The 13,535-nt window shown below is 27.5% G+C and overlaps 1 protein-coding gene across 1 annotated transcript; it reads right to left on the reverse strand.

Annotated features, from left to right (window-relative positions):
• Positions 1–57: 57 nt before the first annotated feature.
• On the reverse strand, positions 58–13,524 carry LOC112692768 (bromodomain-containing protein 7). The gene is made up of 12 exons (XM_025567559.1): positions 13,492–13,524; positions 7,176–7,257; positions 6,708–7,019; positions 6,416–6,654; positions 4,281–4,558; positions 4,114–4,222; positions 3,692–3,875; positions 3,464–3,599; positions 807–1,132; positions 599–745; positions 361–542; positions 58–285 (listed from the first exon to the last, which is right to left on the reverse strand). The coding sequence occupies exons 1-12, from the start codon at positions 13,522–13,524 to the stop codon at positions 109–111; spliced, it is 2,205 nt and encodes a 734-aa protein (XP_025423344.1). The 3' UTR covers positions 58–108.
• Positions 13,525–13,535: the final 11 nt, after the last annotated feature.

A 13,535-nucleotide genomic window follows, 5' to 3' on the forward strand; every position in this document is an offset into this window, starting at 1 on the left:
TGAATAAATATCAGATGATTCTAACTATATTTATTAATTATTATACAATTTATTTTAGTATAAATTCCAGTATAAAATTTAATATATTAAAAAAAAAAAAAATTAAAATTATGATTCAGATAAAATCTCTTCAATTGTTCGATCATTTTCATCATGTAATGGAAAACTTGTCAAAGTAGGATCACTTTCAAGAAATTCTCTTAATTCAGATTCTAAATCAACACCCGACACAGTACCCTCAACAGCTTCAACACGATCTTGTATTCCATCTCCTATTAATGATGCCTATAAAAAAATGTAAATATTTATTTATAAATAAGATAAATAAAATAATGAGCAAAATAAACATTGGTACAATACCTGTGTTTGTTGATGGGATGATCCATGATTTACTACATTTGGTGGATTACAATTACTTTGAGTTACATCTAAATGAGATATTTGTGCAATCCCCATTGCTTTACGTACACCTGTGACTGACATTACAGCTGACGGTGGAACTCTTTTCAAATTTTCAGCAAGAGATTCAGTAATTTTGTCCGCTAAAAATATAAAACTTTATAGTTTTAAATTCCATGAATACATTTTTATACATTACCTAATTGAACTTCTTGTGGTGATGGATGTTGTATTTGTGAAAGATGCTGAGGAAGAGGAGCACTGAGTCTTTGGTTTTGTATATTTTGTAAACGGCCAAGTAAACCACCAACATGATCCAATCTGTCTTGAAATACACTTTGTTCTTCTAAAAAAAAATATAGAACCCTATAAACTATGAAAAAGTATACAAAAAAAAAGATACTTACGATAATAGTCTATAAATTTTGTATCGATGCCGAGTTCTGATAATGATTTTAATTGATCAATTTGTATCGGTGCAGATTTTGTCTGACTATTTACAGTAGTAGTATTTGAATTTCCAGAATTTCCTTGTGAAATTACAGAAGATTGATAAGATGATAGTTGCTGTGATTGAATAATTGATTTCTTGCTATCTTCTAAAATCAATTGTTGTTTTTTTCTTTCATCTAATACTCGTTTTGTTTTACGATGATCACCACCAGTCATTAAATCAAGCAAATTATCAGCCATAGTCATTGCATAATCTGAATCTTTTGTAAAATTTAAAATACTGAAAATAATTGAATACAATCATTATTTCATTATGTTAATAAAATAATAACCCAAAAAATAATTGCACAGTAATATTTAATTATTTTTTAATTTGCTGCAATTTAATCATTAGATATTTTAGCTGCAATTTTATTGACTGTATATACCTGATGATGAATTTTCAATTTGAGATCGGTCATACTTTACAAATATTATAATATTCTGGGCTAAGCATTTATTTATTTATAAATTAATATTTTATGTTTTAGTAGTGATATAATAGTTTTTTATTTATGTGATGTATATTAAGTTAAGAGATTTTGACTATTTATTCATTTTGTCCAGAAAACAAAGATACCGGTTATCAGGTTCTAACTGTCAACTATGTGTTTAAACACAGCTGTCTTATCTCTCCTAAACATGGTGTACTATAATTTCGCCACATGACAGTTGGTCGTGTATAATATCGATGCATGTTGCATTGGGTGGCATAAATATATATTTTGAGGGTTCTGTCACTGAACAGTCTCTCTTCCTCAGTATTATCATTTAAATATTATCCATATAATTTATCCTATTTGCCTATTGTACATATGATATAGATTGTAAATTTTCTATTTTAATAAAAAAAAAAAAAAAAAATAAGAAATAAAAATTATATATATAAATATATATAATATAATAAATAATGATATCATAATTTTACAATACAACTTTGGTAATTTATCATTATTTACTATAAAACTACTAAATATAAATTAAAACATTATATTTTAATATTAGCATATATAATAATTAAAACTATGAAAAATACTACTTAAAATTTTACCTATGGGAATATTTTTTTCATTTGAACATACATTATATATAATATAAACACACATAGTCAGTATACTATGGTAACACCTTTCAACAGTCATAGTATTATATCAATAGTTAATCAGTCAGCTTAAATTCCTCTTCTAGTCAAGTGATTGATCACTTTTGTGATTACGTAATATGGGTTAAAAAAAAGATCCATCCATTTGCATTGGGTCTCCATCGTTGGGCATTCCAATAAGTGTTTTTCATCTTGGACACTTCCGCATTCACAGAAGTCACTTTCTTCTTTTTTCTATTTTACTACATTTTTCTTGATTTTGGCTACCACGGCTTTCAGCTGATTGAGTGTTTTCCATGTCTCGTATTTTAGGTTGTGTCCTAGAGGTAGACTTTCTATTGTTCGTGTCCATATTGGTTCGTTGACTCTTGCTATATTTCTTTCTTTCCACATATTTTGTCTTTATCGTTTTGTAATAATTAAGTTTTCTTTTATATTGTGCATGAAACTCAGTCTTGATTTGTGGCGTTTTGCCATAGCTATGTATCCGTATAGTGAGTGCCTTGAATCTTGGTTGCATTTGTATCTTTCAAATTTGGTTATCGCTGATCTGTGTTTTTCATGGTGTTGCTATGCCACTTAGGGTATGAAGTTTGTGTACCTCTGTTGGTCTAAGGTATCCTGTTGTTATTATTCTGTAAGACTCGATGAGTGCTATATCAATGTTTTTTGTGTGTTCTGATGTTTTCCAAATTGGGCAAGTATATTTGGTGGCTGAGTTAACTTAGTGCTATTGCTGAAGTTCTTAAGGTGTTTGCATCTGCACCCCATTTGGAATTTAAATATACCAATATGAAATAGATATCATTTCCAGCACAATTAAATGTTGATTATTTTAAACTAGTCAATGTAATGGACTGATAATATTATATATATAATACATAAGATTATTATATGATACTTATAAGATAATATATATATGCTATATAATATCTTTGCGATAATACTTAAAGATTTTTATGATATAAAAAATATACACACACACATATATATATATATGTGTGTGTGTGTGTGTGTATATATGTAACAAAATTATGCGCGACTAAATGTAGCATGCGTCAATATTATACGCGACCAATTATCATGTGTCCAAAGGACCACAATGAAATGACATATCCCCAAAACACAATGCCCTCCAATATATTATTATAATTTAAATGATAATGAAAATAAATTATTTAGGATAAATATTCAAAATTTCTAACACATTTAAATCAGTTTAAAATAAGTTTAACAAAAAAATCTTGAGCCTAAATCATACATAAACAATACTATACATAATAATACAAGATCTATACAAATTGATATAAAAAGAAATATATTAAATTATAGAACAAAATTTAAATTTCTGACTTAATAAATAAACTGAATTAAGATTTTTAGTTTACAATTATAAAGTTGATCATAGACAAATATAAAGATAAAACTATTGTGTCAAGTAAACTAATATTACATAACAAAAAAACTTACCTTTCTGCATACTGTGCTGATGCTTCGTCCCCATATGTTCTCAATACTAAATCTGATTCATCTTTTGTTAAATTAGCAAAAGTAGAATCATAAGTTGGAGCATAAGAACCAAAGGCCCCATAATATAAAGGTTTTACTATAAATAAAAATATATTATTTTTTAAATTTTACATTAAAAATTATTTCATTTTTGTAAATAATAAATTAATAAAAAAAGTAAATACACACCAGTTTTAACCATATTACGTCTATCTTCACGGAAACCAGGAATTGATCCCACTCCATGGTTCAGTTTTCCAATTAATGATCCTAAAAGAACTGGTCTTTCCCCAGTTTCTGGATTGATACCATCATTTGGCACTAAAATTGATAGTGATGTAGATCCATTGTTTTGTTGTTTTAAAAATCCCATCTAAAATGGTTAAATAAAAACTAAATAATTTTAAAATAACATGATATTTGGATTACAACAAAACTTAAATTTTAATTAAAAAATATTTTAATCTACGATAAATATGGAATTCTATGTTTAATATTAAGAATCAGCAAACTTTACATTACTAGTGTATTAACTAAAAATCCTCAAAATGTAACCTTATACATCTAAGTATATTATTTTTTAAAATAAAATTATTCTTAAATTTAATTACTTTATTATTTTTTGTTAATAATTTTTCGGAAGCTGTTTTAGAAGCGTTTTGAGCCTGTTTAAGAATCTCGTCTGGAGTCAAATTATCAGGTATTGCTTCAAATTTTGACCTAAAATGAAAAATATTAAAAAATTCAATAAAAAAAATTAACAGTAAGAAATATTTACAAAATTTTCCGTTGATTTGATTGATCTATATCATGCAATCGGTCATTATTTTCAATTATTGTATCATTTGAAGTATCTTGATAATCTTGATTTATGTCAAAACCTAATTGTGCTTGAGGTATTTGAGCCATTCCAGGCAACGCAGATAAAAGTGTCTTTAATTTTTCAGGGCCCGTTAACTTTAAACCAGCATGAAGAAGTCGTTTAGCAGCTTTATAATAAATTGTTTCTGGTTGATTGTACGTCATTGCATTGTCACACATTAATTTAAAATCTGCCTGCAAATTAAATAATTCCATAAACATTTGTTTATTAAAGTGACAAAAAGAGTTATTAATAAAAAATTCCGAGCAATACAAATAAATCAATAAAAAATATTAAAAATATGTTTAACAACAAATTATTATATTTCACTCAAATTAACAATATAGACTTCATACTAATATAAGAAAATCTTGATATCCCTCCACACAAGTAAATATGTTATAGAGGTTAACAAATTCGAGGAAAAGAAAGTGTAATAACTTGGACAGCAATAGTAGTGTTAAATTAAGATTGAAGTCTTAGCACTACAACAATATATAAACAAACACTTAACTGTATTCAAAATTGGTATAAATGGAACAAATATTAAATTTATCTCTGTCTACTTCTAATTTAGAAAGCCTATAATCAGATTCACTACAAAACTGATAAACATAACAATAAAAATTGGTTCAAACAAATCCATAATAATAGGGACTAACATAAATGCCTTCTCTAGACAAAAACAATGACCTTATTAAAATTTAATTAAAGACTTCATTGTCAGAGAGAATCTAAAACTAAAGAATTTATTACCACATATTCCCAGGTATCAATGACCAAAAGGAAAAACACAGATTGGCTTCCACCAATGAATCTATTGGGACACAAAATTAAAGAATGGAAGCTAATTGAGGATTATAGCCAAAACGATAGACTATTAAAAAAGCTAAATGGGAATTATTTACTAAAACATTCCAAAAAGAACTCAAAAAACAAGTCAATTGAAAATATTAATCAAAGAATCAAGCAAATAACTACTATAATTACAAAAGCAGCAGACATATCAATTCTGAGATCTAAGAATAACCCTATACCAAAACCCCAGTGATGAACATTGAAATTAGATTAAAAATGACAATCAACAAGGAAAAAACCACTGTAGGTATGGGTCGGAAAAGACCTACAGGTACTTCTGTTTATTGTGAAAGATAATTAAAAGGAATAACAGAAGAAAATCGTAACCGCAACTGCCGACCATTGATGATTTCATTGATAATAGTAATATTAAATTTTGAAGAACGCAGCATAAGTTTTAAATCAATATAATGAAGTAAAAATTATAGATAATTTTTAAACAGCTATGATAACTTATTTTTAGCATCCTATAATTTCTGTTGACGTTGAATGTTCTTTAACATATATATAAAAATATTTTAATGGACCATTGTACCAATATGATATCAGAGAACTTGGAACAAAATACTATCAAGATTTTTCAAAAATGTTTTTAATTAAAAATACCTACTTCATTAATCTAATTTAATTAAATAAATAAAATTTTATTCAAATTAAAGTTTTTTTAGCTGTATTATTTTTTATTATATACTTATATTTATATCAGTTTCTTGTGTTATGTACTTTATTCTTTAACACATAAAAGCATATTTTATGATTTTTAAAGAATATTGGAAGAATAATATTAATTTTTTTTTTACAAGGTATGATTGTACTATTTTAATATTTATCAATGCATAATATATATATATATTTTAATTTTTTTAAGTAAAAATTATTTTTTAGACTAATTTTATACTTAATGAAATATAATAATTTAAAAAACAAAAAACTTAATTATTCTCCAACAACCTTATAATAGTTAATAGTTTTTTCAATTTAGTCTTTTAGAGTGTATAACTGCATTAGAAAAATTGATTTACACTCTCTATTAAAACAAAATTTATTCAATTATCTATATATATAAAAAAAAAAAAAAATGTTAATATATCCATATTAATCGAATTATATATTAAACGTATTTAATAATTGATTTATGAGTACTTTGAGAATAATGCAGTTTAAATTAAAATAATAACTGTTTATTTACTTACAACAAATGCATTTAGACTAGTATATTGATTACTTTGAATGTTTCGTCTAATTGTTTCAAAATCCATTGGTTTAGATATGAGACGAGAATAATTAGGAGCGATGCGATCTGTAACTGGCCATGCAAATAATTGTTGTGGATCTCTACGTTCCAAAGCTCTAAGTAAATGTGTTAATAATTGTTGTAAGGTTTGTCGATTTTCATTTGGTTTTTTTGTTTCTTCTGTTCCTCCCCATTCGTCTAAATAAAAAATACATGTAATAATTATAAGTATTTATTCAATAATATCTTACCATTTTGAGACTCATTTAAGTTTGTTGTAATCCTATTAGTGGTATTATCAAGACCTATAGTGCGTTTTGATATTGGTGCTTCAGCTAAAGTTTCCTCGCCTAAACTTATCTCTTCGTGCAAGGTGATATCATCCCGAGTTCTTTTTCTCTTTTCCTTATGATGCTTGTGCTTCTTTTTTTTCTTTTTGTGTGATTTGGATAAATAATCACCAGCATCATGATTGCCATTACTAATCACCTCATCAGCCGGAGGCAAACAACTTCCACTACCGACTTTCAATATCAATTTTAAACCTCCAGACTTTTCTTTATCTACAACATTTAGCAAAGAATAAAAAGTTTAATGATAGTTTAATAAGTTTGAAATCTGCAGTCAACTTGGATGCACTAAAGAGAATATGTGATAGCAAATATTATAATAAATACATATGTATATGTTAAAAATTAACCCACAAAAATTTTAATTACCTTCGTATTTATCTTTTTTGTGCTTCTTTCGTTTCTTACTTTCAAATTCATTATTTTCGTCGAAAGACGCCAGTTTGGATGCCTAAGGTATAATTATATAAATACAAATTTTAAAAAAGTTTGATTCAATATATTATTTTAATAATATATTTTAAGTGTTTACGAAATGTAAACTGTCCAGAAAATAAACATATTTTAGCTAGTAATAGTTTATAAATTAATTAATAAACCATACAATTAAATACTGTAGTTAAGTACCATCTACGAAACGTACTAAGTTGTAAACAAAACAAAATACGATTAATCAAGAAAACTTAGGTTTTTATCAACGTATACAATTTTAAGGTTATATGGCACGTTTAGATCTTTGTTTACTCCATGAAAAAATAAAAATCATTAAAATCCACAGATATAGATAATAAATATTATCATATTAAAAATTGTCGCGTCCCGCGTAATCACACGGTAAAACACATCACAAAGAGGTTCCCATGTACATCAAAAACCACAACTATGGATAAGTTAGATTATTGAGCTCATGTGGTTATTACACTAGATATTGTAATAAGAAGTTGGAATATCGAAATCACAGGCGTGGACGAATAAAAGAGTTCACATAAACGTTTTTATGGGAAATTAAACTAAATTAAAATAAATAGTTGATCGAACGTTTATAAACGTTATAACACCAAACGTTAATCACGTTTTATGGGAAATTAAATTAAATTAAATTTAAATGAATAGTTAATCAAAAACCACATCCTGGGCATTTGCGTCAATAATTATGTCACGGCCTGGAGATAACGCACACACACTCATAATTAATAGGAAATTATCTTATTTAAAATATTTTATTATCTTATTCATTTACACACACACATACCGTATCACATATAAAAGGGACCCGAAAACAAGGGCAAATCAGACGAGTCTTGTCTATGCTGCACTGAGCACCTTCACGTCAGTGTATGTTATGATCTGGACTTAGAAATATTTCTAATTATTTTATAAGTTACAATTGTTAGGACTTAGATAATTTCTATCACTAGAATATTTACAGAATTTTGTAGTTAGGATAATTTTTATAAGTTAAATAAATTTAATTATTTTAAAAAGAAGTCTTAATTATTCCTGACTACACTTCCACTTAAGCGTTGACAGAGACGTTGTAACTGAATAATCAGATCGATCGGTTGGCACGTAACAAAATCATGAAATGTTCATAGATATTAAATTAATATAAGTATAATATATTAAACGGTCGATGATTACTGTAATACGTAAATAATGAACTATGAAAAATATTTTGGTATTAAAACATATTAGACGGTGGTTTTGGTAGTATTTTTTTGGTGAGGCAACTTATGTACCCCCCCTTCATTAAACAAATTAAAATTCACAGTAAATGAAATTTAAAAACATAAAAATAGTTATAATTATATATCTATCAACGTCCTACACAAACGACGATTCAAATAAGTCAGAAATAAAAAAAGAAATATAAATGAATACTACAATTTATAATGGTTTAATTAAGGTTGTCCCTACTTCCGTCTATAACAATAACAACTGATAATGTATTCTACGTTTTTACGTTATATTTAGTAATTGTAAATTTGAATTCTACTAAGACTTTCCTATTAATTTGTATAAATGGATTAATAATTGTATTAATTTGTACAAAGATGATTAAATAATGTATTAATTTTTAATTAAATTTTTTTTTTCAATGTGTTCGATACATTAAAATAAAAATAAACAATTCTTTGGAGAGGGATGGCCACCGAATGGCTTACAGACTACGAATTTAATACAAAAAACCCACGGTAAAAAAAAAGTTTGCATCGGGCCACGCAAATGATTCTCCCGACATTGAATGTAACTTAAATCTATCTAGATAAAGATAATTACTTTTTTATCAAGATAAAAAAATATACAATTTTTAAATGAGTACTAACCTAACATTATAGATATTTAATATTTTTTTCGCCTTTCAGAATTACAGCAAATTTATGTAGTTCAAATAAAGATTATATGTTAAATATTTTTTTTTAGTATTTCTAGATAATTATTTATTAAAGAAATAATGAAAAGTCTTTTTAAATATTTTATTATTAGTATTTCAATACTTTTTAAATACTTTAGTTAGTAAGTATACTTGGAAAGAAGCGTCATTATTCTTAAAGAAATTATTTAAAATTATAAAGTCATCAGGTTTTTTGGTATGAGTCTTTAAATGGATAGATGTCGACTTGCATACGAAGGTATTTAGACCGATTAGTTTCGTAAATTCAGAGATCTGTGTAGTTTAGTAGTCTTTAATGAAGATAGGCAGTGACAATGGCACTTTCGATGGTATATATTAGAGATCAGCACGGGCCGTTTTTTTTCGGCCCGATCCGGCCCAAAACTTAAACTTATAAATTATCGTCGTCCAGGCCCGGTCCATATTTTATTTTTTTTTAAATCTTATCTGATCAGGCCCGTCTGTAATTTTTCTTTCAAAGTCCAACCTGACCATGCCCGTTTATAAATAAAAATATACATCAACTGTATTTCCTTTCAGTATTGACTTAGCAGACAAAAACATTTCATAAAGACAATAAATGTTTTACAAAAAAAAATATATTAAATTTTATTAAAATTTAAATATGAAATTATTTATAAATATAGAATACATAATGCTACAAATTAAATTAATTAGTTTTGGTTTGACCGACCCGGCCCAATGAATAATATTACGATCCCACTTATAACCAACTTATAATATTTAAATTATGGCCCAGCCCGTGCTGATCTCTAGTGTATAAATAGTGGTATCAAAAAACTCCTGACTGATAGTCTAGGATTGCTCAACGTTACGTCTCCAATAACGGCGAGAGCACTGTAGCGATTACGAGTGGCCACAGTTAGAGTGGGAGTTAGAGTTAACTGTGGGAGTGACAAATAATTAAGTTTTTTTGGTGGATTCATTAGATGACATCGTTGGTAACCTAGGTTAGGTACTTTAATTAAGATTCACCGAATTCTTGTTTTTGTTTATAAACTGTTTATTAATATTTTTAATTGGATACGCTTTTTATTAGTGTTTGAAGGCAAATAATACATTATGATAGCAGACAATCTAATCGCGTAGCTCGAAAGTCACCGTGAGCGACGGTGCCTTAGAATAATAAATAATAAAAATATTCTAATATAAATTCTCCAGTTTATATTGTGATTTAATATAATTTATAATTTTAAGACTAAAAAAAGTAGTAATTTTATACTTATAATCCACGGTAGCATCGATGATTTTGCAATTACGATGTCGATTTGACACGAAACACTGGAAGATAAAACGCGTGTATGATTCCGTTGATACTAAGATAACTAAGTTAGACATAATACGAGGACAACAGTATAGCATGTGCACTGTACGGCTGACGTGACGTGAGCTTGGTTGGAAAATAATATGATAAAATTTGTATATAGATAAATTGTTTAATTTTTTATTTTCATTAAAGGGTGAAATATTACAAAATATTTTAAATTTATATTTTTAAATATGATCTGGCAAGTATACACAATGTAAACATTGCCATAATAATACTTTCAAATAAAGTACTCGTTTAAATTGTATATTCTTCTCAATCATGTACAACAATTAGTGGTGGCGTAACGGCAGATTTTTGAGTCTCTGGACTCAAGTCAGTGGGTGGGTAGGTGGGTGTGTATTGACCATTGGATATCGAGTGGGTATTCGTAAATATGCATTTGAGAGAGGGGGAGCTCTTTTTACAAGCTACCCTTAAATTTCTTTTTAGGTGGGTGGGTGGATGGGCAAAATCCTAACAGGACTCATGAAGTAAAATATTTCGCGCCGCAACTGACAACGCTATTGAGATGTTATTCAGTACCTTAAGAAGGATGCAGACTTAGTTGCGTTAAACGATAACGAGAAATCTTCTGTGGTAAATAAAATTAGTCTTACTATAGCAATTCAAATTACATGAACTTCATACAGTATAAACTATTTCCGGTTTCTGCATGTTAAATTTTCATAAAATAATAATGGACGTAAAAAAAGAAGATTTTCAATAGAAAATACTTCACAGATTTTGTGAAAACTCTGGATGATTAGTATTATTATAATTGATAAATTGTAATATAGTTAAAATTCTCTAAAAAGAAATGTCATGTTAATTTTCCCCTCTACTCGTATGTATGCTTGTAGTTTGTTTAACAAGTTTCGGTAAAAAAAAAAAAAAACTAAAAAAAAATTCACATTTTAATAAGTATACGTTTATTGCAATAAGTTTTAAGACTTAAACAAAATCAAAATAAATAACATTTTTTAACAATTATTTTTACAAACAATTCAATCCACTTTAGGAGGTCGGAGCACGGTAGATTTTAATCATTCATTGCAAAAGTTAACACTTATTTACCCCAATAGAGTTGTATTTATAAAAGTACAACAGAAAAATTTCTACTATAATATCAAATATAAAATAAGTCAGGAATATAGTGGAGTGGCGGATATACCACTAGGCACGTGAGGCTCGAGCCTAGGGCGGCAATTTGTAGGAGGCGGAAAATTTTTTATTTTATTTTTTTTACTTTTAAACAAAAATGAAAAAAAAATATATTAATGACATTCAAAAACTCATTATTTTTGATATTAGAAAATTCGAAATTTAATAACTCAAATATCTGAAGGGAGTCTATTCTTGAAACGTCGATTTGCGTGAACGACCGCGCCAGTTCGAAAAAACATTATGACAAACCGCCCGATGAGAAATTATTGGCTACTTATTTTTAGTTATAACTTGCATTATTATGCATTACGCGTAACACATGAGAAATACGCGGCCACTAAATAAGAATAAGCAAACATCGTCGAGTTTTTCTCACTATAATAAGATAACTGAAAATATTAAATATTGATTTAATATATTAATATATATATATACTATTATATATAAACTGACAATAATATTGTTGGCGAGTTCACGAGTAAATATAAATCAATTTATTGGCGAAAATGTTTGAAAGTTCGACCGTTCGACAAAAATATATGATTATTTTCAACCATATTATACAGTATACGTATATACTAATTGACACAGTGACGGTCATAATCGTAATAACATTATTTGGGTTTATTATTATGAGTATAAATTGATTATGTGTGTAAACACATAAGTACCCATCATATTATTTTCGATTAATTTTGCTGTGAACATCCGAACATATTGGTCGCCCTCGCTTTTTGTAGTTAGTTTTATATACCTACTAAAGACTGGCTGTTTCTCTTCAGCGTAGTTCGAACAATCACAAGTACAACTTTATTTCTTGGAGGAGGTCTATTAAAGTATTCGTAAGATTATATTATGATATTTTTGTAATCAACTTATATTGTATTGTACTTATTAGGTATGATAAGTACTTGTACTTATTAAAATAAAATATATATTATAAAAATAATAATGTACATAATATATTTTACTGCATATTTTTACGTAGGCAGTGGCGTACAAATGAGGGAGGAGTTTAGGATAATCCTCCCCAGGACAAAAAAAAAAATACTGTCCAGTTTTGAAATTATTAAAATAATAGAATGAAAAATATACACGTCACGAAAATAACACATAATGTGTATATAAAATCTAGTAGTTATCAATTCATGGGCGTATTTTAAGGGGAGTGGGCGAAGGAGTAATCAACCTTCCTGATATCGTATTTAAGGAATTGATTATATGTGATACACACATTTCTAATTTTTTTAATATGGTATAACGAAATCAAATTACGCGTGGCTATGAATACTGAATTGGGCTTTTTGTCGGGTTCATACTTAGTGGAAAATCAATAAAACATAAACGTAACTTTCTAAACACAGGTGTTAAAAAAGAACTACACAAAAGTCGATTCTATGTGGATCCGGCATTAGATTAAAAAAAAATAGCCACAAATATTAAGGATTAACCTGATTTAAATATTACCAAACATTTTACTTCGATTTTGAGCCTGAATTAAAGAAAAAATTTGATTCGCCTCCCTCCCCCTCCCCTAGAAGTTCTTAAAAATTCTATATATGCCCCTGCATCCAGTGTATATTTTAGACCTATCCCGGGGGGGGGGGATCATAAATTTCCAAGGGGGTATGCCTTAGAAGTAAATAATTAAGGGAAGTAAAAGTATCGTTTTAAGCTCAATTTATAGGTATTAGATACCTACGACTACGTAGATTCTTAAAAATCTAACTTTGGTTAATTATATGTAAAAAATATTTGAATTAAAGTATAGAGTAATAATTATTGAACCATAATACCTTTGAACCATTTCTCACTCTCGAGACAGCCATATCCGGATACC

Source organism: Sipha flava, unplaced genomic scaffold, assembly GCF_003268045.1.
Source record: "Sipha flava isolate LNK unplaced genomic scaffold, YSA_version1 76_pilon_pilon, whole genome shotgun sequence".
In the NCBI taxonomy this organism is placed as follows: domain Eukaryota; kingdom Metazoa; phylum Arthropoda; class Insecta; order Hemiptera; family Aphididae; genus Sipha; species Sipha flava.